This window comes from Danio aesculapii, chromosome 5 (genome assembly GCF_903798145.1).
Source record: "Danio aesculapii chromosome 5, fDanAes4.1, whole genome shotgun sequence".
Classification (NCBI taxonomy): Eukaryota; Metazoa; Chordata; class Actinopteri; order Cypriniformes; family Danionidae; genus Danio; species Danio aesculapii.
Window position 1 is genome coordinate 46635283 of NC_079439.1, and position 27582 is coordinate 46662864.

Here is a 27582-nt window from a genome sequence, read left to right on the forward strand (position 1 = left end):
ATTCTCAAGAAAGCTCTGCTCAACAACGCAATCAAATATAAACAAACTGTTAACATTTTGTACACTGTACTGCCACACAGGCCAAAGACAAGATGGCTCCAAGACATGTCCGTGTGCTGCTCATATCTGCAGGTTTGTATAGCTTCACAAATGATCAAAATAAACTCATAATTACCAAAAATTCCATTAAATACCCTCTCCTTCTTCATGAAATATTCATAATCAACATCTCCTTTTTGTTCTGTATGTAGGGGTGATCATTGTGACTGGCCTGCTAACATATTGGATGATGGGGTGTGAATTTTCTTAGTCCTAAAAACATTGTGACATTGTGTCAGCTGAAAACTCTTCATAATTACAATTGGTTTTCTCTTTGTGTCTAGGTTTGACCAGTCTAAGATTAAATTAAAGTCTTTCATGAATCCATCCACAAGCAGCACAGATGCAGCTCAGACATCCGTGGAAGCATTAGCCGAAGCCGAAGGTGTCCCGAACACGCCAGGGGCACAAACAATCACCAACTTTCCTGGAGCTACATCAATAGAAATTATTTCTGGGACATCTGCGGAATCGAGAGCATCATCTGCCGCTGCTATAGAAGAAGGCTCTTGGCAAACACCAGCTGAGAGAGCAGCAGTGAGTGCAGATGGGTCAGTGGAAACTACAGCTGGGGGAAAAATCAACTCAGCTCCGACTTTAGAGGAAATTAAGACAGCCATCATTTCACCTGTAACAAAACAGGCTGACTGGACTGAACCAGCAGAAACAACTCCTGATGAAACGGTCACATGTACACAAACTATAGAAATTACTGATGCGGAAACATTCACAAATCCATCTCTAAAATCTGAGAATGTGAGTGAAACGATCCAAACACGAAAAAGTGAAACAGATGTGGCAGTTTTGGAGAAGCAGACAGAATTGAGCGTCACTGTACCAAAGCACGAATCAAACAGTTTAGCTAATATCGTGACTGCAACTCCGATACCTGAGCCAATGACAGACAGAGTAATACATTTAAATACTGATATTCTAAAAGCTTCAAAAATCACATCTGAAAATCAAGCCACAACCAAAACTAGACCAGATGCTACATTCAGGACAGCAGCAATTATAACTAAAACAAAAGTAGATTTAACTGAAGGGGATTCCGTTGCAGGCACATTCATAAACAGACTAAAATCAGCAGGAACAGAGACACTTAGAGTTGAAATAAATGAAACAACCACAGTCAGACCACAAGAAACTACCCAAGCTATAAAAACCTCACATGCTCCTACAACAATAAATGGGGCTTCGGCTATGAATCTTGTAACTGTGATTCAAAACGCCACTGGGACACCAGAAAAAACAAAAGCTAAACAATTAAGCACAGGTGGTAAAATCGTGACGATAAAATCGAATGTATTAACAACAAGTAAATCCATCTTAAACACCACCTCACCTAAAAGGCAGACTGTCAAAGTGTTTAAAAAGTTGACCACTCATTTACGCAAGCCTTTATCACCATGTAAAAGGAAATGTCAAACTAAATCTACTAATAAGAGTACTGGAGTTCGACGTGCACGGGTGAAGATACCCCTAGCACATGATAAAACTTTATATTCTGCCATCACTATGGGTTGCATCCTAATTATTTGTTCCATCCTAGCACTTACTGTGTTTATAAAGCATTTCACTGTGCTCCAATACGAGCCTCACCATGTTTAAGTGTTTCACTAACAAAACTGTTTGTTTTTAAATGTAAATAATTTAATAAAAGTCCAATTTATTAAAGAGGTCATCTAATGCTGTTTTAGATTTTTTTATTAAATTAAAATGTGTCTTGAAGTTAGTTTATGAAATAAAAATAAAAAAAAAATAAAATAAATAAATGAATAAATAAAAAAAAAAAAAAAAAAAAAAAAAAAAAAAAAAAAATATATATATATATATATATATATATATATATATATATATATATATATATATATATATATATATATATATATATATATACAGTTGAAGTCAGAATTATTAGCCCTCCTGTTTATTTTTTTAACGGAGAGCAGATTCTTTCAACACATTGCTAGTTATAATAACTCATTTCTAATAACTGGTTTATTTTATCTTTGCCCTGATGACTGTAAATAATATTTGACTAGATATTTGTTAAAACACTTCTATACAGCTTAAAGTGACATTTAAAGGCTTAACTAGATTAATCAGGTTAACCAGGCAAGTTAGGGTAATTAGGCAAGTTATTGTATAATGATGGTTTGTTCTGTAGACTATCGAAAGCAAATATAGCTTAAAGGGGCTAATAATTTGACCTTAAAATGGTTTTTAACCATTTTAAAAATATTGAAAAAATATTATCAGACATACTGTGAAAATTTCCTTGTATTGTTAAACATCATTTGAGAAATTTTTAAAAAAGAAAAAAAAAATCACAGGGGGCTAATAATTCTGACTTCAACTTTATAAATTAAAGGTGCAGTAGGTGATTGCCTTCAAAAACATTTTTGTTGTGCTGGTTGAAAGTCTCTTCACATTCCACTAGTACTGTTTAAAATAAATGATCTAAATGTATTTATATGTCTTTTTACATTCTGGCTAAGGCATAAGACTAAATTTCGGACAATTTTCCTAATTCTGATAAGTTGCTCAAACTGTCAACAAATGTAGATTTGTACATCTGCAGCTATTCACGCTGATCTGCCATTTGTCCATGCATGCGTGTTCACGTACACACGAGAGAATGTCAGCAGTAAAAACAAATGCTGAATCAAATCTTTAAAATCCTGAATCAATATTGGAGTTACTTTTGCACACTGGAGGAAGGATGACACCATGGCTGAAGTATTTCTGTATTTCTTTAAAAAGTATTTCTTTCCATGTTTTAAAACTATTTTAGTCACACAAAGGTGAATTTGATTGTGTTGTTTTATGAATGGGTTATATGCACAGAAGTGTTGTTCAGCCACTGAAATCTCCCGGCGAAAGATTGATGTGACTATTTTCAATTATAGGACATCTTTTACAGCATTGATAATGTTGATTTTTATTTAGTTTACTAACAAAATAGCGCTATTCCATCTAGCTTGCTTTACTGAGGTGAAGTTGGTTTTATATTCACATTGGTTCAGTTTTGAACAAAGTAAGCCTGTGACACGCTCCCTATATTGTTTACCATGCTCCTCTGAATATTCGGTCTGAAATAGCATGTAAGCATGGCTTAGTAATAAGTGTAACTCCTGCACCCTGCCAGCCAATCACTAAGCATAGAGTAGTGACTTTAGGACAAAGTGTGTGAGAGAGTGAGACCAGCGATCCTTGCATGCATGAAATATTGCACATTATGACAAGTGTTGCTTGCTACGCAACTGAAATGTGCTACATAAAATACAGTATTTCGTTGGGAATTGTAGTATTATAAAGTATTATAAAGTTTCCTAACTGGCGAATGACATGATCTTGTGGGTCTTCTTTAATGTGTGCGTTCTTGATATCAGGAGGCGTGGCTTTAGATGGTAGGGGTGAGACTTTGGGTAACTGTTTAGCATTTTGACAGATCACCTACTGCACCTTTAAGAATTTTTTTTAATCTTACTTAATTTTCTACTTATTTTAACTTCATTCTGTGTTCTTGTGTTGATATGTATGTATGTATGTATCCAGAACTCTTGAAAAAAAAACCCACAAAATTTCCTTGTGTTTTAACACAACACTTGGCGAATAAAGCTCATTCTGATTCTGATTAGTAAAAATAATGAATTTTCATCCATTTTTCTGTCATTCACTCTTATCCTTCAGAAAATAATATGCTTCCTTCAACACATTTACCTGTAGGTTTCATACAAGCCAAAAGGACTCAATTAGTTTGATCAGGTGTGTTTAATAAGGGTTGGAACTAAACTGTGCAGAACTTTTTTTTTTGAGTGTCTTAAAATGTTGGTTTGATGTTTGTTACAAGCACACAGTAAAATAAAATATAAATGTACTTACCAGAGGTGCTTCTGAGGACAAAATGTTGGCAAAACTGGCAGACTGTTGAGAATAATTCACGAACACATGCTCACTTTATCATTTATTCTCTCAGGCACGTCATTAAAAATAAAAATAAACCATTCAACTCTAAAATACTGTTTTTAGGAAGGCTATGCCAGGTATTTGGTGCAGTTTCCTTATATATTCACTCACACAGCACAGCCAAGAATGACAGTCTTACTTTTTATCCAAAAGCAGTACTCCTCTTGTGATTGACAGGTTGATAGATCAACATTAGATAGAGTTGATAGAGTTGTTTAAAACACAATTCCTTGCAGAGTGTAGGGTTCTGCAGAGCACATTTGTCTGGAATAGTGAGTTTTGGTAACATCTGTGTTAGCAAATTAGCAAGTTATCCAGTCAATTGCACCGGCGAGTATGCATGTTCATGGAACTGAGTGATAGTTTTGAAAATATTTTTAAAAGCCATGCTAAGCAAAATTGTATAAAATATTACTTTAAAAGACTACAATGAGCTGGTAGAGACTTAACAATTTTAAGCCCAGTTGTCTCTTCGTGAAGCATTATGCCATAATGTCCAGCAGAATCAAGATGAAATATTTTCTTCTTTATTTTCTTGTGATCTCAAAAAAATTCTTGCAATCTGCCCATAAATAAATACCTGAGCTTTACCTGACACCAATAGTTATATATTTGCCTTTTGATTAGGAGTGCAGTCATTTTGCTGTAGAAGGAGTGAGTGATTTTTGGTTTTTCTAAAGTAGCTTGATTCGTATTAATAATACAGACAGCATTAGATACACTATATTACTCTGCTGAGGTAATATGCTAACTTGGTTAGTGATAAACCCTCAAAATTTAAATGAAATGTTCCTGCTCACTTTTGCTCAGACCCCGAAAATTACCATCATGTAACGTTATCAATATGTATGGGTTTGAGAGGCCACTAGCCATCTGAAGTTTTAAGAAACTAGCTAACGTCACCTGTTGTGTTTATAACCAAACTCTAACCTGCAAAGTAGCTCCGCTACTGGAATGTCCAGTGATTGGTCCAATGCCTCGTAACGGATTGGTCATACAGAGCCCCTGATTGATCACCTGCTGGATATTTTGAGTGGACCATCTTGTACGGTGGTGCTTTTCTTGACCAAATCGTTTTCATTTGTCAAAGCAGGCATTACTGTCTCCAATATAAATATTGTGTGCCCGTACATGCGACGGCATGCAACACATTTGTACCATAACCGTCGATGGAGAACTTGAAATGTGCTCTAGTTCAAAATAAACACATGGCCTCGTTGGCGCAGTAGGCAGCGCGTCAGTCTCATAATCTGAAGGTCGTGAGTTCGAGCCTCACACGGGGCAAGAGTTTTTACTTTTTTACTACAGGTAAATCAAGTACGATGCGAACTTCAACCGTCTTCGTCAGATACATAGGGTCTGATCAAATGCTCTAAACTCACACATACCGAGTGGATACTATCCAGTGAATCTGAATGACCTTACCTACACCCATAGAAACCGAAAAACCTACTGGAAACACAGTACAATGTTTTGTGACATGAAAAATATGTAAATAATAATTAAATAAATAAATCTATCCGAGCGTTTCATGAGCCCGAAATATCTATGGAAGTAGGAAGTAGCCATTTCAGAAAAAGCACACGCAACGTTGTATTTCTGCTATTCTACTGCCTCCTAGCGGCAGAAACAAAAGCATTGTTTTTTGATGGCCGCTAGGTGGAGGTAGAACACCAGAAACCAGATTATACTAATGTTTGGGATGTTTGACCTCACACAAGGTGTTTAATAACTTGTAACTTTCACCCGCCTCTCGTTTCGACCAAACACTCGATTCGGATGACCCAAATATATATATATATATATATATATATATATATATATATATATATATATATATATATATATATATATATATATATATATATATATATATATGGATTATATAAAAAGTTAAAATGTCTAAATTACTTCATTTCAACAGATTCAGAAATGTGCATATTATTATTCCTGGGTGTTCGTACAGATACATCACATTTAATTCCGAAACATCGGATTAATGTTTTCTTATTTGCATATACGGTAGTGTTTGATTGGACGACTTATTAGAGGCACTAATGTGCTAGCCTACACATCGCTGACCATACTAGCAAGTTTTTCTTTGGCTTAAGTTTTTGTTTAGCTTAAGCAAGGAATTTTCTTAGACTTCAAAAAGGTAAGTATGAAAGCTCTTCTTTTCTGTTTGACTTTTGGCTATTTGAAGGCTGAAACAATTGTTTGTAAAGCTTAAAATGTTTTATTGACTTTTGATATCAGGCTTAAGAGTACTTAACCTCCAGCATCATTTCACACGGCACACTTTTTTGACACCGAAATACACCAGAAATCGAGTTAGTTTTTAGTCCCTGCTGCAGTCACTTTATAATATTGCTTATACACTTACCTGACAAAAGTCTTGTTGTCGATCCCAGTTATAAGAGCAACAAATAATAACTTGACTTCTAGTTGATCATTTGGAAAAGTGGCAGAAGGTAGATTTATCCGATGAATCATCTGTTGAACTGCATCCCAATCATTACAAATACTGCAGAAGACCTATTGGAACCCACATGGACCCAAGATTCTCACAGAAATCAGTCAAGTTTAGTGAAGGACAAATCATGGTTTGGGGTTACATTTAATGTGGGGGCGTGTGAGAGATCTGCAGAGTAGATGGCAACATCAACAGCCTGAGGTATCAAGACATTTGTGCTGCCCATTACATTACAAACTACAGGAGAGGGCAAATTCTTCAGCAGGACAGTGCTCCTACATCAGCCTCCACATAAAAGTTCCTGAAAGTAAAAATTACTTTATATTCTATAATGTTCATTATTTCTGTTAAGTGACAAGACTTCTGCCTGAGCAAAGTCAGACCTTACTGTCCTAATTAATAATCAAATGATTTTAATAAATAAAGGCATGATCATATTTTATTTTGGTAAAATAAGTGTAATCTAGAGGCCTTTGCTTTTCATATAAGCCACTTCTGATACCAAATGATCAACTAGAAGTCCAGTTATTATTTGTTGTTCCTAAAACTTGGATAGATGGCAAGACTTTTGTCAGGTAGTGTATATATTACACTAACTACACTGATATTACACTTATATAACACTGAACTACACTGTTCCTATTTACTATGACCTTTTATGTGAAGCTGCTTTGACACAATCTACATTGTATAAGGGCTATACAAATAAAAGTGAATTGAATTGAATATTATCATGTTCTGGTGTATTATACATTTCAATGTGGCAGCAGACTTTTAATATTATATCAATGATACCAATACTTATACTGTTGGAGAATATAGACTTAAGAAAATTGTAAACTGACCTCACAGAAGGTGCTTTATATTTTTATTTATAAACAAGTTCTGCAAATACATTGTAGATTTCAGTTTGGCACATGATTATGATCGCTTTCTGTACACAGGTGACTGACAGCCTGTAAAACCAAGCATATCATCAAGACCTGGTCATTATTTTTCAACTCAGCAGCATGTGCTGCAGTAGCTCTATTTGTATTTCTGCTACTTGACTTTTCTCTCTGCATCTGAGAAGATGAATATAATGAAAGAGAGTGTGATGATGCCTTTTTCAAAGCAACTGCAATTATCCAAAGCAAAATTAGACCATTTGTTGTTGTCAAGTGGTTTATACGATTAAAAGTAGGACTTACATTTTGTGTAGCCTCAATAGAAAGATAACTAAGCTGACAAATAAGTTACCCTCACTGTAAAGATGCTGCTAGATTGTTTAAATTTAGTTCTCATAGCAAAACAGTTGGCCAAGATGTCTCTATCTAACCGGTTACAAGTTCACCAGAACACATTGCTAATATTTCAAATTAGCTGCTTTTAAAAAATAATTATTAAATTAATTTATTTGGGCAATGTTTTCTTTCTGTGTAATTATTAGGTTTATATTCTTTTCTCTAAATAATAACCTCATAATTGAGCTTGATCAAGAAAGCAAAAAGTTTGGAACTTTATGTCCCAGTTTAGAAAATCAAAATCAACACATCCACCTTTGTCAAAGACTAACTTCATATAAAAACAGTGATGTGCTCAATGCAACCAAAGAAAGATGACACCTGTTGCATGTCCTGCAAAGAAAACAATGAACAAATAATGCACAAGGCAAATTACAAAACGCTATCAATGGTGAACAAACATACACCAGTACAAACAAAGGAGTATCAAACTGTCTGAAAGAGGGCAGAAACCAACAAGAAAAAAAACACTTTAAACTTTTACAAAGTTAAATCTTGAAGAAAAACAGTAAAGATAAAAAACACAGTATGTAACAAAATCGTGCGTTATGATAAAGCTAGCTAAAACGTGCTAAGCAGCAACAGACATACAAAAAAACAACCCCACTTAAGTAAAAAAAACATTTCATCCAAGGACAATCCCTCATCTAACAACAAACACATCTTCAGATGGGTGCAAACACAAGTCTACAATAAAAAGCGACATAATATTTAAGAGTGAATAATGATGAACCTCTTTTGTGTTTGTGGGTAAATGTTCACAACTGCAGTTATACTAGATTTGGTGATGTATATTAGTGGTGGCATATCAATACTTATGTATGTACATGAGAGAGAGTGTGGGTGGTGGAAGTGTTGAGATGAGCCACATCGCTGTTATTGAGCCCTGGAACGTAAGCATACGTGTGGTCGTCGTGCAGCTACAAATCCAAGTTTACATTGACATCTGAATGAGCCGAAGGTGTTAATACAGCGTGCATTCTTACAGGGGCTTTGCCCTGTCCCTCGACCCGCACACTCATCGATATCTGGAGGAACAAAGAGAGGGAACATTCAAATGTATCTGTCTGCCTATATATACATTTGATTAAAAGGAAAATAAAGAAGGGCACATCATTAGAACAACATAAGAGCAAATAAATGATGACAAAATAGACATTTTTATTTTTGTATATGAACTACCCTTTTAAAGTCTGTGTGAACCAGAAGTTGCTGATACTTTTATATCAGTATGTTGATGTTCTTCCAACTGAAATGGAATATTGAGCTTTCTTTTTGTGCATCGTTCCCTCGTAGCAAATAAATGGTAATAGTAATGTAGTGGTTTAGAATATTGTGGCTTATTGTGACTGCTACTCCAAATGCAGACGCAAATATGTGCTTCTTAAGCAAAATGATAGTGTTGGGCTATCTGTCTGTCTGTCTGTCTGTCTGTCAGAGGTTAAGGCTTGGATGTCAAATAATTTTTAAAAACTAAATGAGAAGAAGACAATCTGTTGTTTTCACATGACGTCATTGATGATGCGCAAAATTCAGATGGAGGTCAGGAAGTGATTCTTCTACAGAGGAATCACTATCAGAACATCAACATGTTTTTGTTTTATGTTGTTTATAATTGTTTAAATTAGCCAAAATAAGAACAGCTTTTATAGACTTCCAAATTGTTTTGCTCATAAACAGGGGATTGTTCAAGAAACTGGTTGAAAAGGCAGCATGTAATAAACATTTATGTGTGCAAACTTTGTTTGAATGCGATAATTGGTTTGACAGCACCAATAACGATGATATACAGGCCTAGCTATGTGTTTAAATATGTTAATGTGTTATATAAAAATCAGATACAAACACCGCCAAACTTTTACATAATCCAGGAGAATTTAAATAATGTACCCTGCCATGTAATCTCTGTAGTGAAATCTCTTGTTTTGCAATAATCCATGTCTTTACTGGTGTTTCGGCAGAATAAACAATCGAAACGTTAACATTAAGATGCGCAGCAGTGATTGTATGTTGATGGTAATTTCATAGACCAAACAAAAAAAGAAATGTAACCCTTGCGACACAACTAGATGACTATTATTGTGGAGCACTTTTCCCCCTTACAAAATAAATAAATAATAATATGCATCCACACTTTGGTATGGTTTCATCTGTTATTTTGGGATGTCTGGAAGATATCCACATGGGGGAAAACTATAGTAATTTATAATAAACATGTTTTGAACCACATAGTAAAGTGTATAATGTGTACAACTCTTTTTTAACAAATGCAACAGAATACTGCACAGTAAACTGATAAACTGTAACAAATACTGTAATGTTAGAGTAAACTGTGGTGCATTTGTAAGGGTGTATAATGGTTTAGAATAGAGTTTAAAATTTTACTGTATGTCTTTAAGGTATTAAATGGCCTGGCACTGCCTTATCTTTCTAATCTTGTTACTGTTAAAATATCTGGCTGATGTTTAGGATGGTCGAATCAGAAAATGTTAAAAGTCCTCAGATCCAAACTAAACAAAAAAAGGAGACTGAGCTTTTTCTGTAGTAGGTCCTAAAATGTGGAATGGGCTGCCTATGTCAATAAGAACAACCTCTAATGAATCCTTGTTCAAAGGGAAAGTCAAATGACATCTCTTAGAAACGGCTTCTAAATTGGGAGGAAATTATTTTATTGTGCCTATCTTTGTTTCTGCTGTATGCAGTTTTGTGCTATGGTTGTTGTACTGTATGCTGTTTTATCTGTTGTTGTCTATTTTTGATCATTTATAACTCAAGGTGTGTATAGCACAATGGCCAACAACTGTTGTTTTATTGCGCTATATAAATAAAGTAAAGTAAATAGTCAGCCATTGAAGATGACCAAAACAAAAAAATATATTCCACTGGATTAACTTGCACGCATTAAATTGTTCATCAAAGAAATAACCTGCTAGCAAAATAAACATTGTACATTTTGATTTGATAATGACTTTAAATATGTTGACTTCATTAGAATGACCTAATCTTCAGAATATATGAGAAAGTCTGCATGGACACTCACCTGTACAGCGCGTTCGTGAGTGGTCCAGTACAAACCCAGTATTACACTCGCACATCGTACCCAGATAGGACCGCACACACCGTCCGTTAGCACAGCTACACTCATCCGAGTCTTCCTCTGAACTGTCTCCCTCTGAGCACATGAGAGTGGCAGAACGAATAATAAAACACTGTGCCAGCTTTTTATTTTTCCGTTTAGCTCAAGTTGATTAAAGCGGTCAAGGTCACCTGGGTTGTAAGTGGAAAAAGCTGCCAGAAAGTCACCCTCTCCATCAGACTCAGTCTCCAAATGCATCTCACACAACCTGTTAAAAAGCACTGCAACAAAACAAAAAGAAATTACTATTATTGTTAGTTTATATTCAATACTGCAATAAATTTGATCTCTAGATTAGTAAAATATAACAGCAGTATCAGACTTTATATAAACACTTTTTACATTGAACTAAAAATGCTCTCAGATTAAAACACTTTTATGTTTATACACAAGGAATGTCTCAGAACTAGCATGCCCGATGAACTTCCTAGGCAACTTGTTCTGCATATTTTTCTGAATTAGCATAAGTGAATTGTTAAATGTGCACCTCCCCATGAATGATCCTTGAGGAAACTTTTCAGCGTTTGTCAGCACCACTTCAGAACCTGGCCACCCATCAGCCACAGCCACCATGGACATCAAGCCAGAGACCAAAGAACATGAAAAAGATCTAATGCCAGATGCCTCCATCATCCTAAAGCCCGTCTGCGAATCTCATCAGGTGTATTAGCTGGGATTAGCATCTTTGAGGGCATTCTTGAGGAGTACAAGGGCATAGAATAGAGCCCAGACTGGCCTATTCTCAATTCAATTCATGTTTATTTCTATAGCGCTTTTACAATGTAGATTGAGTCAAAGCAGCTTAACATAGAAGTTCTAGTAAATTGAAACTGTGTCAGTCTAGTTTTCAGAGTTGAAGTTCAGTTTAGTTCAGTTCAGTGTGGTTTTATTTTCTCTGCTGAAAGTTCAAACACTGAAGAGAAAATCCATTGATGCGCAGCTCCACAAGTCCCAAACCGAGCAAGCCAGTGGCGACAAACAAACTTCACCAATTGACGAAAGTGATAGAAAAAAATCCAACCCAGGCTCATTCCGAGAACGTAGTCCCGGGGACGTTTCTGGAGACCGCGAAATACGTCCCGGGAGGTACGTATTTGTGCAGTTTTTGTTTTCGCGAGTCCGCGAGAGGCCGCTGTGCGCGCTTTTTCCCGCGCCGTTCTCGCGTAAACCCGCTAGAGGCCGCTGTCGAACGACCTTCCTGTCTTCATGACGGAATAATTGACCATGCGACCGGCCAATCGGCTGACCCACCCTCCTCCGTCCCCAAACCCAACCAACGACGGTTCACAAAAGCCGTCCAGAAAAAGAAAAGCCCTCGTCCGGTTTTTACCACGTTTTCGGATTTTGACCACATTCTCACCCTGTGACGAACTTGTTCGCTTCATTTTTTGGATTTTGTTTTCTTACCTGATTCCTGGAACCGCTCTTCCCAGGACTCGAACCCGGTCGTCGTCGTCGTCGTGGTCAGCCCCGCTCTGCGCCTCGAGTACACGAAGAGCTAACCGGACAAACTGGTTGCAGCGGGAAAGCCCTCCACACGGAGGCAAGCGGCCGGCTGGCCGGCCGGCGAGCGCCGAAGGGAACGGCATCACACCGCCCCGCAGCGTTCGCTTAAAAAAATGAAATGCAGCCGCACGTACCCCCGGCTACGTATTTCGCGGTCTCCAGAAACGTCCCCGGGACTACGTTCTCGGAATGAGCCTGGGTTGAAAAAATCCTTAAGAGAAACCAGGCTCAGTTGGGCATGATCATTTCTCCTCTGGCCAAACCTCTTGTGCAGAGCTGCAGTCTAGGCACCGAAGGCTGGAGAATGTTGGACGTCCATTGTGGAGAACTGTAGGTGTGAGTTGATCACCAGGTTGGCCCATGAGATCAATGTGGAGACTCGTCTGTCACTGGGGTCTTTCAGAAATCAGTATTTTTCTGCTTAAACATTCTCACACTAATCCCATCCAGTCTCCTTCTTCATCTCCTTTGTCTCCACTAAAGCCAAATCCCACTCCCTGTTTCCCACTCTCTTTTTCTCCATAAACTCCAGCCAAAATCTCTTGGCTCCTGCTTCAGTGATTCCAACCTATTGCCCTGATCTCCACTGGAGTCTGTCAGTCTTAGGAGTCCACAGGGCTCATCTTTCTGACTCCACCTTGGTCTTTGTCGTTGTCTTTCAGCTGCACTTTGTCCCTCCATTCCTCCAGCTTTGACAGGCGCTTTCTCCCACTTTAGTCTTCCTCACTCCTATTGGCCATGCCTTGCTCCTTGCTTGGCCCAGCAGATCTCACGCATCAAGTCAGTTCTATGTCTCTTCAGCTCCATGTAGATATACAGTAGTCAACATTTGAAGTCAAAACCATTCATTAAAGTTGTTCTGAAGCTATTTAACACACATATTCTCGTCATGGGACAATTTAGAAAACCTTTTTTGATCCGCTTTAAATGTTGAACATTGCATATTTACAATATTACGGTTTTACTTTATTTATGAGCAAATAAATCTATCCTTGACATCCTCTGCATTACCTGTATTTCTCATGGGACAGGTCCTGCACTCTGGGCCCCAGCCTCGACCATAATGACAGCAGCACTCCGAGTATGTCACTGTGAGCTCATTCCGTGGCATTGTGCACATATGATCCTCGTCAACCTCCTGGAAACAGATGTCCTTATGTGCGGCAGTGCGGTCTGAGAAAGACAGAGATGAGGAGATGATGGAGGACATACAACAAACAAAACACACACAAAATACAAAGGGGTTGAAGAGGAAGAAAGCAATGGAAAAGCAGATGGAAATAAAGACAACTACAAGAATAACACTGCTAAACACTATCTTTAAAGTCGGCATGAAATCATCATTTACTCTACTTTTTTAATTTGCATATAGTAGTGCTTCTTAAATTAAATGAATTTCAAATTAATTTTTAGCAAATGATAAAGGAAATCGAACATCATTTATAACATAGGTCTCAAACTTAATTCCTGGAGGGCCGCAGCTCTGCACAATTTTGCTCCAACCCTAATTAAACACAGCTAATCCAACTAATCAAAAGAGTCTTGAACACCTTCATTAGTTGTATCAGCTGTGTTCGATTAGGGTTGGAGCAAATTGTGCAGAGCTGCGGCCTTCCAGAAATTAAGTTTGAGACTTATGTTACAAATGATGTTCGGTGTCCTTTATCATTTGCTAAAAATTTATTTGCCCTCATAATCTTTAATCAAATATCATAATCTTCCCCACCCCCCTTTCAAAATGACTTTCCCTAACTTCTAGTCATATGGACTACTTTTAGGGCGGAGCTTTCAGTCCTTTAGGACGGGGCTATCAATGTGTGTCTGCTGTCTGGCCTGCCATCGTGGGAGGTTGTGGTTCAAATCTGATATGATTCCATCTGTTTAGCTTTGCATTCTCATCCTCATCATGTATCTGAAAACATTCTTCACCAAAGGGTGACAATGGTGATTTTTGTAGACAGTAATCCTTTAACAACTGAGTAAAAACTGGTATTCAAATCTTCCTCCATTTTGTAAAAATGATCCAATCAGTTTCCAAAAGACAAAAAATCATGCACCGCCCTAATTTTTTTCTTACTTCAGGAAGTCTTTCAAGTAGATGTATGTCAACATAGGGAAAAAAAGCACAATAAGAACTTCCATTTCATGCTGACTTTAAAATTCCACTATCTTTACTGGTCCATGCTTAGCAGTCATGTAGTGAACTGAGACTCAGAGAGACAGCTTATGGAGCTTATTTGACACACAAACATTGCTGAATAATTAAATGTTTCCATCAATCACAAGTCTGCATGCCGGTTACTTGTGATACCCACCATCATAGACGCATTGCTTGAGGGCTGCACTAAAGGTGAGTGGCTGCGTGCAAATGCAGTGGAAGGAGCCGGGAGTGTTGACACATCTCCCGTTCCTACAGTAGGAGGGATCCTCACATTCATTCACATCTGTAAGGTGCACCACAGACACACCCATTACTAAAGAGATATACAGAGAGAAGGAGAGATAGAGAGAAAAAGCAGGAGGGAGGAAGAAAAGAAGAGATACATCAGAAGCACACAGTCTTGGGTGAGAACTTCAATAAATCTTTATTATTCAAAGAAGTACACTCACATTTCTAAAGAAATGAATAGGCCTGCCATTAAAACGATGCACCTTTTTTACATTACAATAAGTCAAGCCATCTGTTACTCTGACAGCAATGATTTCGGAAAGCTCCACTCACCTGCCTGCTCCTCAGGTGTGACACAGCTGTTACGGTCGCTTGCCAGAGTCCAGGGTGGAGAGCACAGGCAATAATAGGAGTCTTGGGTGTTTACACACTGGCCATTTTTGCAATTTGCAGGGTCCTGACATTCATCAATTCCTATTTTATCGCAAACAAAAAGAGCAAAATATATAAACATGATCACTTTGGCCTAGGTATTTCGTCATTTCTGAACTCAATGAGTCGAGTATTCATGAAAAATAATAAAGTGTCCCTAATTTTGGGCACATCGTTGAGACACTTTGCAAATAAACAGAATAATAATACTCATTTCAAGAGCTCACACTGAGATATTCAGGGTTCTTACACCTTTTCCAACTTCAAATTCCAGCACTTTTCAAGCACTTTCAAGGTGCATTTTTCTGCTTTTCCAGCACCTAACAACCATGGTAAATTGCATTTATATATGCTGTATGTACTTTCTCCACATTTAAATCCATTGTGCTATTTAAAAAAAACAATATGACATTTTAACTTGAATTGTTGAATACTTTGGGGCATATATTCATTGGGATAGTTCACCCAAAAATAAAATAAAATAAATAAATAAAAAAGTTGTTATTGGATGAGGTATATCTTTTTAAGTTTGGTCTCTTTCTACCTAAAGTTGATATCTCAAAAAATGAGCTCACAGTCAGATTTTGTTTGGGTGTAGAACCAAACTTTCATGACCATATTTTATGTGCATTGCTATTCAAAATTCATGTAACAAATTAAATCCTTATGAGTCTGAGAATATTATTGCTGCAAATTAATGAACTGTTCCTATGTCAACTGTTTTCAGTCACCAAATATGGAAACCACGGTTTGTAAGCTTTCATCAATATTGCTTATTATTATTGTTATATATATTTTTATTTACAGGCATTGCAGGCTTTTGTTTTCTGAAGCAAGTTGACATGTCAACTGTTATAAACTATTGCTGAGCACTGCGTTTGTCGTTTTTAGGTGCAAATATGCATTCTGCGTGAATGTCTCTTAAATCTGCGCATCCGGTGAACGAATTTCGAGCCCTGCAATTTCAAATTCAAGCACTTTGTCCAAAATCCAAGCACTTTTCTTAGCTTGTAAACTAAAAATCAAGCATTTTCAAGGATTTCCAGCACCCGTACGAATAGATAGTAATAGATAATTGAGCCCAGGGCTCCCGCTTGGTCAATTAGCATGCAAGGGGGTACGAGATCAGGTAGTTCTCGAGAGCTCCCCTTGGTAAAGGAGGAAAAGGGGGAGATGGGGTGGATGGGGGATGCTTAAAAAACGAAGATAAGGGAGTAATGCTAGACGGCCAATTTATAGTGAGTTTGGAATAATTCGATTGGCTTATTGATGATTGCGGATGAGAGATCAGCCGTGATCATTCATATCTCATGCTCCTCTCAAAACTAGTTTGTGAAACTTCACTTTTTTGTTTTTGTCATTAGTAGTAGTAGTAGTAGCAATAGTGGAAGTAGTAGTAGTAGTAATAGTAGTAGTAGTAGTAGTAGTAACAATAGTGGCAGCAATAGTAGTATTAGTAGTAGTAGTAATAGTGGTAGTGGTAGTAGTAGTAGTAGTAGTAATAATAGTGGCAGCAATAGTAGTATTAGTAGTAGTAGTAATAGTGGTAGTGGTAGTAGTAGTAGTAGTAGTAGTAGTAGCAATAGTGGTAGTAGCAATAGTGGAAGTAGTAGTAGTAGTAGTAGTAGTAGGAGTAATAGTGGTAATAGTAGTAGTAATAGTAGTAGTAGTAGTAATAGTGGTAGTAGTAATAGTAGTAGTAATAGTGGTAGTAGTAGTAGTAGTAGTAATAGTGGTAGTAGTAGTAGTAGTAGTAGTAGTAGTAGTAGTAGTATTACCGGTGGCCTAAGCAATATTTGAAAAATACTTTTGACCATGGTGTCAGACCAAGTTCCAAAAAACTCGCGGCCTATCAGCACTAAATTGTGTGTCTAGGTCTTTTCAGGCATGGTGTCCACATTTAATTTCATTTAAGGTTTATTTATCTTGGTAATTTGACAGCAATATAGTAATAGTAATTACTATCTTTCATAAATGTTTGTTGCTTGATATAATTAATACAAAAAGGCTGACAGTGAGAGCCATGTGCTAAATGCCCTAGGCCTATTTGTGAAAACCTTTTTTATGCGATGGTCAATTAAGGTATTTGTTTTTCATTCATCAATGTAAAAATGTATATAACCAATTGAGGGTGAGTAATTGATTGCACACTGAAAGAAATCAGTTAACTTAAACGTGTTACATTTTAGGTGCTGATGTACTATAACTGAAATTTCATGATTCAACAATGTAGGATAAGGATAAAATTAAAAGTTGTTAAAATCAGTGAATGTTTTCCATAATTTTCCCATATTACTAATAGGTTTCCGCAATTATGTAACTATTAATGCTCCTACCATATGTTTTATTGTTATTAGAATGTAATGTCGTTGTTATTAATAACTGAGCTGATTTAAATAGCAAAACGAGTCATTAAAAGAAAAAAAAACACAAAATTCCATATTGCCAGCTGTGACAAGTCGTATTTTATGCCTTTGTTGCAGGGTGATGTGACAATGAAATCATTTTAAATTAAACAGAATTTTGTCAATTTTACCATCATATAAAAGTACAAAGCAAAGAAGAAAAAAAATCTCTATAATATTCTCTTCATAATTCCAGCATGAAAGTGCTAGTAATGATGGCAGATATTTCAAAAAGGGGTGAGGTGCTGTTGGAAAGCGCGTGTGTTTGTTTTGGTGCTTTCAAATATATAATTTGTTTGGCTAAGTTGGTTCAGTGCTTTTTTTCTGACAGGATTCCCAGAACTATGTGAACTGTCCTGTGCACCTCTGATGTCACAGCCTCGTTGGCGCAGTAGGCAGCGCGTCAGTCTCATAATCTGAAGGTCGTGAGTTCGAGCCTCACACGGGGCAGATTTTTTCCCTCATAAATCTATATATGTATATATACACAGGAAGTAGTTTTTAGTTGCGTCTGACACTTGATTACAAAAACATACCTATAATTGTGGGAAAGACACACTTCTTGTTATAAGCATCAGGAACCCAGGGTGGGTCACAGACGCAGTAGAATGAGCCTCGAGTGTTCACACAGTGACCATTGATGCACAGTGACTCATCATGACATTCATCCACATCTACAAAGAGAGAGAGAGAGAGAATCTTGTTAATGGACTTTTTAATGTGTTTAAAGTGGACAAATATAAAAGATTTAAGATGTATTGATGCATTTAAGTGTCAAATAGACATGCAGTAGCTGTGTCCTTTTACTGCTCCCTAGTGGTAGAAACTAAAAAAATCCTTCATTCTGCCACTAGATGGCAGTAGAACAGCACATAAAATTTCAATTTCAATACCATAGGTCTTAAACTCGATTACTGGAGGGCCGCAGCTCTGCACAGTTTTGCTCCAACCCTCATCAAGGTGTTCAAGACTACTAGAGACTATTAAGCAGGTGTGAGTTGGACATTGTTGGAGCTAAACTATGCAGAGCTGCGGCCCTCCAGGAATTAAGTTTGAGACCTCCTAACTAATTTAATTCTTTGTGTTTTAGAAAAGCTAATATTACAACAAATATTTTAATCTGTCAAACTGTAAACTATTACGATGCAAAACAAAACAAAAAAATGAGCAGACAAAGGATTTACAATGATTATTTAATAATTAACAAAAAATCATTGCATACATAGTACAACATTGTGTTTATACACTGCTTGTTCATAAGTATAAGGTAAGAGAATAATCATTTTTGTCTGAAAATGTGCATCACAAGCCTTTTTAAATGTAATTATGATGTCATGTTTTAATTTAATAGCAAATCTCTTTAGTGTTGCCATCCTTCAGAAGTTGTTATTCTATCCTGATTTTGTGCCCAAGAAATATTTCTTATTTTTACCAATGTTGAAAACAGTTGTTCTGCTTAAAAGATTAGCATACACAGGGTTTCTGCAAGATTCACCAGTGTCGAATTTAAGACCACGAATAATGAAATTTCAGACTTGTATAGGGCTACACGCTAAGGAGTTTTTAATGTCTAATGTTTTTTTAAATCTAATTAGTCATTTCTTAGCCACATATTTTAAATAATGCGTCAAACAAGCAGACCTTAGTTGTTCACATACACTTTTGTTCAACATAACGTAAAGAAACTAAATGTTTGCACACAGACTACAGTTATTATGTTAGTTATGAGTAGTTTTGCTAAAGGTTTTATTGAGATGTGTTGTTGGTGATTGGATGTGTGTTGGATCGATTTGATAGCTTTAAATAAACAAAGGAAAATTATTTATAAAGACAATATTTCAGTGAATTTAGGGCATGCAATTGTGTTTTTGAAATTTAAGACTTTTTAAGACCCTGCGGATACCTTGATATATATATTTTAGGTTGATATCAAAAATATTTTTTGATGAATAAAAAGTTAAAAAGGACAGCACTCCTTTATGTGAATAATGTAAATAATGTCAATAAATGTATTAATTTATTTCCAAATATTGCAGACACATGTCTCAGACAAAGTTGCTACTGTGTGTATTTGTGCTTGTCTGATTTTTTTACCGATACATTCCAGTAGATTGCTGTCATAGTAAAATCCCTGTTGGCAGTAGCATTCAAAGCCAGGCTGAGTGTTCATACAGCGTCCCTCCTTACAGATCTCATTTGAGAACAATACACACTCATCGATATCTACAAAGAGAATGAGAAACAGTGATATATCACATGTATGTATTTGTGCATATTAATACACATACTTTAAACATGCACCTATACCTCTGTGTGCCACAAATCCATAATCTATCTTTTCTTGGTCATGGTAAAACCCTCTGCCAATCGGGCAAAGAGAGTGATACTCCGCTGGAAATAACACATAGCATAAATCACAAACTGGTGATCCAATCCACCTTTCGTCATTTAATAAATCCAAACATTCGTCTGAAATCTAACCTGAACGGTAGACGGGACAGGGGTAGATTTCACAGTGATCTCCCCATCCCACGCCGATAGAGCAACAGCACTCCTGCTTGGTGACATTGGTTGCCAGTACGCTATCACAGAACACGGTGTCGTCCAGATTTAAGTAGCACTCCTTCTTATCACTCTCAATCTCTGTTTGGGGAAAACAAACAGACTAGTGTTGTTGAACATGTAAGTTGATACTTACATTTTAAAAAGTAAAGTTCCCAGCCTTTTTTTCAGCCATTTCCTTACCGAATTAATAGTTTGAATGCTTATGCATATATAAATGTTTGATTTTACACTGTTTATTGCAGTGTTCAGAATTGTAGCCAATCAGAGATGTGCTTGTTGAGCGTGTGAATCCAAGGGCCAATCAGATATGATTAAATTTTGGTCAGAATTGTGCTATTTAGAATGTTTTCACTTCATGATTTCATCAATTACCTGTATGCAGATGTAAACACAAGATATGGACAGCATGGTAATGTCCTACTACTGAATAAGTTAAGCATATTTATACTTTCTAAACCAGGGGTTCCCAACATTTTCAGCCCCAGACCCCCAAAATAACAATTTCAGTGACTCACGGCCACCGTTTTTCTCTAAGGTGGTTTTAAAGATACAAACCTTGCACACACAACTATAGGCATATATAAACATTAGCATATTGACAACACAAAACTGCAACAGTCTAATAACCATATAATTTTTTATTTAATAGTAATCCCAAATATCTTATTTTTATTGTATTAGAGTGCTATAAAGGTTGTCAAAGTTTAACCTGGCTCTGTAAAATCAATCTGCTGCAGCTGACGCTATTGCTGTGTGCACCCCAGGGGTTGTAATTCAATGTAAAAAAAAATTGAAGGGCTGATGGATTTTTATTTGTATGTTGTTTTTGTTGTTTCTTTAATGTAAATAAAAACTAATCATCTTTTGTGGGTTATGAATAAAATATGATAATTTAGTAAAGGTCAAAAACATGACAATAATTGATCATTTTTAGCCGAGGTAATCAGCTATTATAAAATCTGCATTCTTGGATGTACAGAATTCATGTATTATAAAACTGTAATATCAAGTTATATTCATCAGAGCCCTTATTTACCTAAGTTTAAATCATCCTTGAAAGGGATGAGTCCACTTGAAAGGGATTTATTCTGTTTAAAAATATATATTTTCAAGAATTACAACGAACAGCTCATTTAGACTAAAAGCTTAGTTTTTTGGGCCCAAAGTGGCTCAAATCCCATCTATGGAAATTTGAATGGTTGGGGTGGGGAGGGGCAAAATAACAACTTTGCTACTTTGATATGTCCTCTTGACCAATATACTCAGCTCAAATATTTGATATTCCAATTCTCAAGTATGTGTAAGAACACATGTTTTGTTGTTTAAACATCTGAAAAATTATCAAATTAGTTGATCTAAGACTGATTATTTGGCGCTGCCATGTTAGTCTGCACAGCAGTGGAGAGATTAGACCTGCTGGATCATGTAAATTCATCAACTTCTCAAACAATACAAAACACTAAGTGGCTGTTTAACTGGGAGAAGAAGAAGGTAAACATTCTAGTTGCCCAAACAGTGTGTATCTGTTGGGAATATCACACATCAACAAAAATGAATGAATTATATTTGAAAATGAATTATCATTAATGAATTCAAATTAATTATCATTGATTAGGTGTTACATTTTACAAGCCATAAATGGTTTGTTTTGCTAGCAAACAAATATATTCAAATGTCTGCAACCCAAAACAAGCATCATATAATTGGAAACACTGATAAGTTTTGAACTTTGACAGTGTGCATGAAATGTGTTTGTCTCTCTCTTGCTCAGCGCCAGCCTCCCTAGAACAGATGTAACTTGTTGCTTTGGCAAGGGGCACTGAAACAAGCCCAGAACTAATCCAGTCATTTGTGCCAGACCAGGGACAAAGATATTGTAATAATGTAAATTATGTGAAAAATCATATGTTTTCCAAAGTATGAGAGCATATTCTAATACAACCCCCAAACAGAATGAAGACTTTATAAAAGAGCATAATAGGACTCCTTTAACACCCCTATATAAAAAAGGATAATTTGAGGAAATCAGTTGCATTCTATAGATCATAGTTTGTTCTGTGTGAGCTCTACATGCTTACAATTGACATCTTTATAAAAATGACGTAAATCTGTCAGTCCAGGAGCTTATGCTTTGTTAATATATTGAAGTGATATTAGCTTCATTGATTGTATTGCCTTTTATTTTCCATGCTCACACTGCAACTCTTTAGGAGTGAAATTTCACATGCATTTATGCAGACTACTGATATGCAGGCGCTGTGCTAACACACTCTGAAAAACATAAATGAACTAAGCCAGCTCTTACTCTCACAGCTGTGTTTGTCTTCAGACAATCTGAAACCATCGTTGCACACGCACACGTATCCACCTTGTCTGTTTTCACATACACCGTGCGGCTGACAGAGACTCCTCTCCCCTTCACACTCATTTATGTCTGAGAAGGCAATAGTGAACAAGGGTGAGTGAGAGGGCCAAGACTGAAAGGAGGAATTGGCTGATGTAAAAAGTGTGAAATCCCAAACCCTTGCAGTGGCGCCCATTCTCGAGCGTGTATCCTTTCTGGCACTCGCAGCGGTATGAGCCCATCGTGTTGATACAGCGCCCTCGCTGACAATTGGAGGCTCGTTTACACTCGTTTATATCTAAATAAATAAATAAATAAAAAAACAACAACCACAACAACATTTAGTTTATACAGAATGCTTATTCTTTATTAAAAGACCTTCATGTCTTTTAAATGGCATCTATGATGAAAATCATCTTTTGCAAGCTGTTTGGACAGAACTGTTTGTAGGTATAGTGTGTCCACAGTCATATTAGAGTGATATAAAGACAATAAGTCTCTTTTTTTAAATTTCCTTGACAAGAAAATAGGACCCAAATCCCAGTGATTTGAGGCCCACCACAACGTGGCATAGGAGTGCGGCTTTCCCCGCCCACCGAATTGTCTGGAAGAAACCCCCCTTCCTCCCAATTCTCCTCCTTTACAATAGATCGGGCGGCATGGCGGCCCAGTGGTTAGCACTGTTAGCCCCACAGTAAGAACACTGCCGGCCCTGGTCCCCGCCAGGCCGGTGGGTGTTTCTGTGAGGAGTTTGTATATTCTCCCCGTGTCTGCGTGGGTTTTTCCCGGGTTCTCCGGTTTCCTTCCACCATCCAAAGATATACAATGCAAAACAGATTTAACAAATCAGGCACTGGTCTGGCTTCCTTCTTTCTCAACTGTTCCCTTAGCTACTGAAGCCGGGGAGTTTTTGAGATTCATCTGAGCTCAAGCTCCCCTCTCGCTCTGCGAACGGGAGGGAGCCCTGGGCTCGAGGATCCCTTGAGCTCAGGGCTCTCTCCTGGGACAGCATGCCAAACAAGATTTTGATATATCATCAGCTAAGGGTGAACTCTTGAATAACATTATACAAAAGCAAGTTGTTGTGAATAAACTGAAAAAAGCCCCCCTAGATGAAGAAGACATGGAGCCAGTGGTTTTTATATTAATGTTTGAAGTAATCATTTTCGTAATATTTTATTCCTTTAATTCTTTTTCATTTGTAAAGATATTTGTGTATTGCTGTACATCCTGCATGTTTTAAGCAATGCGTAAGTGTTCTGCTCTGGACTTTCAGCAGGTCTATTGCACAGTCTATTTTAGTTCCTCAAAATCGCAACGCGCCAACAATGTGCCTTAACACATCTCTTTTCTTAACAGTAACACCCATGAGTCCACAAAGTGGCGCAAATGGATTTGCTATTTAAACAACGTGGTGGAAAACAGAAAAATTGCTGTTGCGTTGGTCTGAAAATAGCAACATGTCGGGGCAAACACGTCTTGCGCCTTATTGTGCCGGGTGTATGATAGGACCCTTAGTCTTTTAAAATCTAAATGTCCTTTAGTTTTTTTAGACAGAATTAGATCAGCAAAATATAAATAACTGGTTTATTTTAGAATGATCATTACATATATATTTTTTTAAGTTTAAAAAAATAAAATCTATCTAGGTAACTATTACAGTAAATTGCAAGAAATATATTGTTCAATAATTTCATTATCAAAATACTCATCAGCAGAATCACATATTGCATATTTTCTTTGAATGACCCTTGTTTGAAGGGTAGTGGTATAAAGTATAACAATTTTAAATGACAATAATTTGGAGCCACACTGTGATATTACAATAAGGTAACAATTAAAGATTAAAATTTAAGTCCTAAGATTTGGTACAAAAAATGTTACACTGCACGAAATAGTACTCGCGTCTTCTGTAAATTATGGTAAAACATATGATACTCATTATTCTTAGTCCAGAAAAACAAATTCACACTATAATATAAGAACAAAATATTTATATATTTCAACCTATTACACTTTGGTTCAGATTTAGGATCCCACAGGTCCTTTACTGTTGTAAATTTGTGTTATAAATATACCTAGTTCTGGTCCTGAATGAGGTCATATTGGAATCTATGCTCATCCACAACATAACTGTCTTTGACATCTGTCAACTCTGTCAGCCCAAAATCTACATACTAGCAGTGCAAATTGTGACAAAAATAATGTATTTTAACTTAATATAGTTTGTGTTTTTTTTAAGGTATATGGACATTGCAGTATCATGTGCAGTAGTAAGTTCATGCATGTTGCAGTGTTATAAGAGTCATTCCTGACCTTCACAATGACTTCCTTCTTGCGTAGGCTGATAACCAGCATAACACTGGCAGCGAAACGACCCGTCAGTGTTAATGCAGTGACCATTAGCACACAATCGGTTATCCTGACACTCATTGATGTCTGTGGGGAGACAAACAGACATAACCTCAACATAACATGCAATCTCAAATCTCTGTTTATGTAATGGTTGGAAGCTTCCTTCTATTTATTCTCTTTAGAATGAACTTGTGCAGGAAGTAATAAAATCTAATTTAGACTGATTCAGAATGATAAGATGAAGTTTCCTTGTGTTTAGTTGTGTTGGCGCTGTGCCACTGACCTCTGCAGCCTTTCCTGTTAGCCTCGGGCAGAAAGCCCTCATTACACAGACATCGATAAGATCCTGGCAAGTTCTCGCAACGGCCGTTTAGACACACACCGTGCTTCTTACACTCATCGATATCTGATAGAGAGAGAGGCAGAAAGATTACACTGTAGATTTACACATTTATTTTATTTTTTTGTCAAAAACAGTCCACAGACATCAACTTTTCTAGAGGTACAATTAGCATCAACATGTTTAGTGAATGAGTAACCCTACTTTTCAAGTGTCACTAAGTTATTTATTTGAAGCAAGGCTGCATTTATTTGATTCTAAATGCAGTGAAAACAGAATTAAAGGGGTGGTCCACTACGATATCATATTTTAAACTAATGTAGCTGTGTGAACATAAACAACATCTCTGAATGTAAGATGCTCAAAGTTCAATGCAAAGAGTGACATTGGCTTTTAAAGAGTTAGCTTAGCAAAGCCTACAGCAAACAAAGTTTTGGGCACTACAAGAAAATACATCCAGGTTAATGATGTCATTACTCCCCAGAAAACGCGCAGCGATGGGGCATGGTCACAGAGGCTCTGTAACATAAGGTAAAACACCATCCAAATGCTGCTATTTTCATGGTGCTTGTTTTGTTTCTGTATTTTGGCTTCCAAGGGACATGGCACAAAGAGAGAAGTGGTTACTTTATGTTTTTAATTACGTGCCAGAGAATTATATGGCTCTCTGAGCAATGCATTTTACAAAGGACAGTTTCCAGGATCTCTCCCAGTTCAGTATTGGATGTGGCCAAAAACTTCTCAAAGAAAGAGCAGTTGCAATGGTTAAAGAAGAAGCTGTAGATTGTGAGCCATAACCTGTAAGTATTTTTATTTGTTAAAATTGACATTGAACATCCATACACTGTAAAAAATATCTGTTATTTTACGTTTTTGTCCGGCAACTGGGGTGCTGAAAAAAAGGTAAAATAATGGCCATTAAATTACAGATATTTATCATAAAATAACAGACGTTAAATTACAGAAATTTCCTTAAATTTAAATTTCCAGTAAATTTCTGTCATTTCCTGTCTGTTATTTTCATGGTAAATGTCTGTAATTTAACAGACGTTATTTTACGTTTTTTTCCGGCACCCCAGCTGCCAAAGATTTTTTTTACACAGGACTGCACAATATATCATTTCAGCATCGATATTGCAATCCGTACCAGCAATAGTCACATTGCAAGATATGCAATGCTGGGTCTGAATTATAGTAGATAGGGAGCTATAGAATTGTATTTAATTATTGTATTTGTATGGAATACACACACAAAAAAAATCTTACTTAGGATTTTTGTCTTGTTTCTAGACCAAATATCTACATTTCACAGCGAAAACAAGATTATTTTACTTACGCCACTGGCAGATAATTTAGCTTGTTTTAAGGAAAAACTCTCTAAGAAATCTAAAGAATTTTTAGATATTTGGACTAGAAATTAAACAAAGTAAGAAAAGCATTTTTTTACATTGTGATTATTCAAATTCTGTACCTGAATACTGTTAGACTCCTCAGAAAACTGTCAAATAGTGCTATCAGCTATCTTGTGAAACAGTTAATATTACAAAAATGAAAAAAAGTCTTTGACATTGTTCACAATTCAGCTACAAACAAATTTATATCTATCCAGCAACCCCCTGTAACCCACAATTTTCACCAGCGCGTGCAATGTCTCTCTATGCGGCCGCCTTCCATCCGTTCACAAAAGAGATTTGAATATTGGATTGCATATTATGTATTACTTACAGTACACGTTTAACCCATATATAGGGATATTAAACTTGTCAAATCTTATTTTAGAGACCTGACATGACCAAACTGTTTACACTGGATGCTGATTTGCTAGTAAGAGGCATTACGTTTCCTGGTAATGTGGAGCCGATCTGCAAATCACAACACATTAGGTTAACTGACCATTGAGAGCGGAGTGCAATAGTCGTTTTCATGTTAGCTGAATAGCAGTATCAAATTAAGGTAAGACATGGGAAAAAATAAGGTGATTTTTTACAAATGAAGCACGAAATATTTTGCACCCCATAAACACAATCAAGCCTTAAAAAAACTTTAATACAATTTTATATTTAAATTTAGTTTAGCTTCTTTGTTAAATAGAAAGTTCAAGAGAAGACACTTTATTTCAAATAGAAATCTGTCATGGTTCTGCCACTCTGGTCTTGCAACTTCTTGTTTTGGTGGCAGAGTCCGGACACTAGCTCCGTCTAGTCCTGTCCTGTAGTGCTCGGCTCGAGTTTTCTTGGGTCGAGCACTTGTTTTGTCTGTGTCTGGGTGCGCGTCGTCATAGGT

General features: G+C 36.7%; 1 protein-coding gene and 2 non-coding genes across 6 annotated transcripts in view; 2 read left to right on the plus strand and 1 right to left on the minus strand.

The window, feature by feature from the left end:
• Positions 1-5282: 5282 nt before the first annotated feature.
• On the plus strand, positions 5283-5355 carry trnam-cau (transfer RNA methionine (anticodon CAU)). Its single transcript has one exon. It is a non-coding gene; the product is annotated as a tRNA-Met (tRNA).
• A 2040-nt stretch (positions 5356-7395) lies between these two features.
• The window catches only part of ltbp3 (latent transforming growth factor beta binding protein 3), a 72188-nt gene continuing 52001 nt past the window's right edge, over positions 7396-27582 (minus strand). The window contains exons 18-31 of one of the 4 annotated variants that reach the window (XM_056458356.1): positions 25243-25365; positions 24921-25043; positions 22783-22902; positions 22566-22694; positions 20177-20338; positions 20003-20086; positions 19790-19918; positions 18232-18369; positions 15192-15332; positions 14785-14943; positions 13481-13642; positions 11095-11184; positions 10868-10999; positions 7396-8855 (exon numbers count right to left, since the gene is read on the minus strand). In XM_056458356.1, the coding sequence (XP_056314331.1) occupies positions 8704-8855; positions 10868-10999; positions 11095-11184; positions 13481-13642; positions 14785-14943; positions 15192-15332; positions 18232-18369; positions 19790-19918; positions 20003-20086; positions 20177-20338; positions 22566-22694; positions 22783-22902; positions 24921-25043; positions 25243-25365 (1844 nt within the window). In that variant the 3' untranslated portion in view covers positions 7396-8703. The remainder of the gene's footprint in view (positions 8856-10867; positions 11000-11094; positions 11185-13480; positions 13643-14784; positions 14944-15191; positions 15333-18231; positions 18370-19789; positions 19919-20002; positions 20087-20176; positions 20339-22565; positions 22695-22782; positions 22903-24920; positions 25044-25242; positions 25366-27582) is intronic. The other 3 variants (XM_056458357.1, XM_056458358.1, XM_056458359.1) reach the window with 3 other exon arrangements.
• Positions 18073-18145, plus strand: trnam-cau (transfer RNA methionine (anticodon CAU)). Its single transcript has one exon. It is a non-coding gene; the product is annotated as a tRNA-Met (tRNA).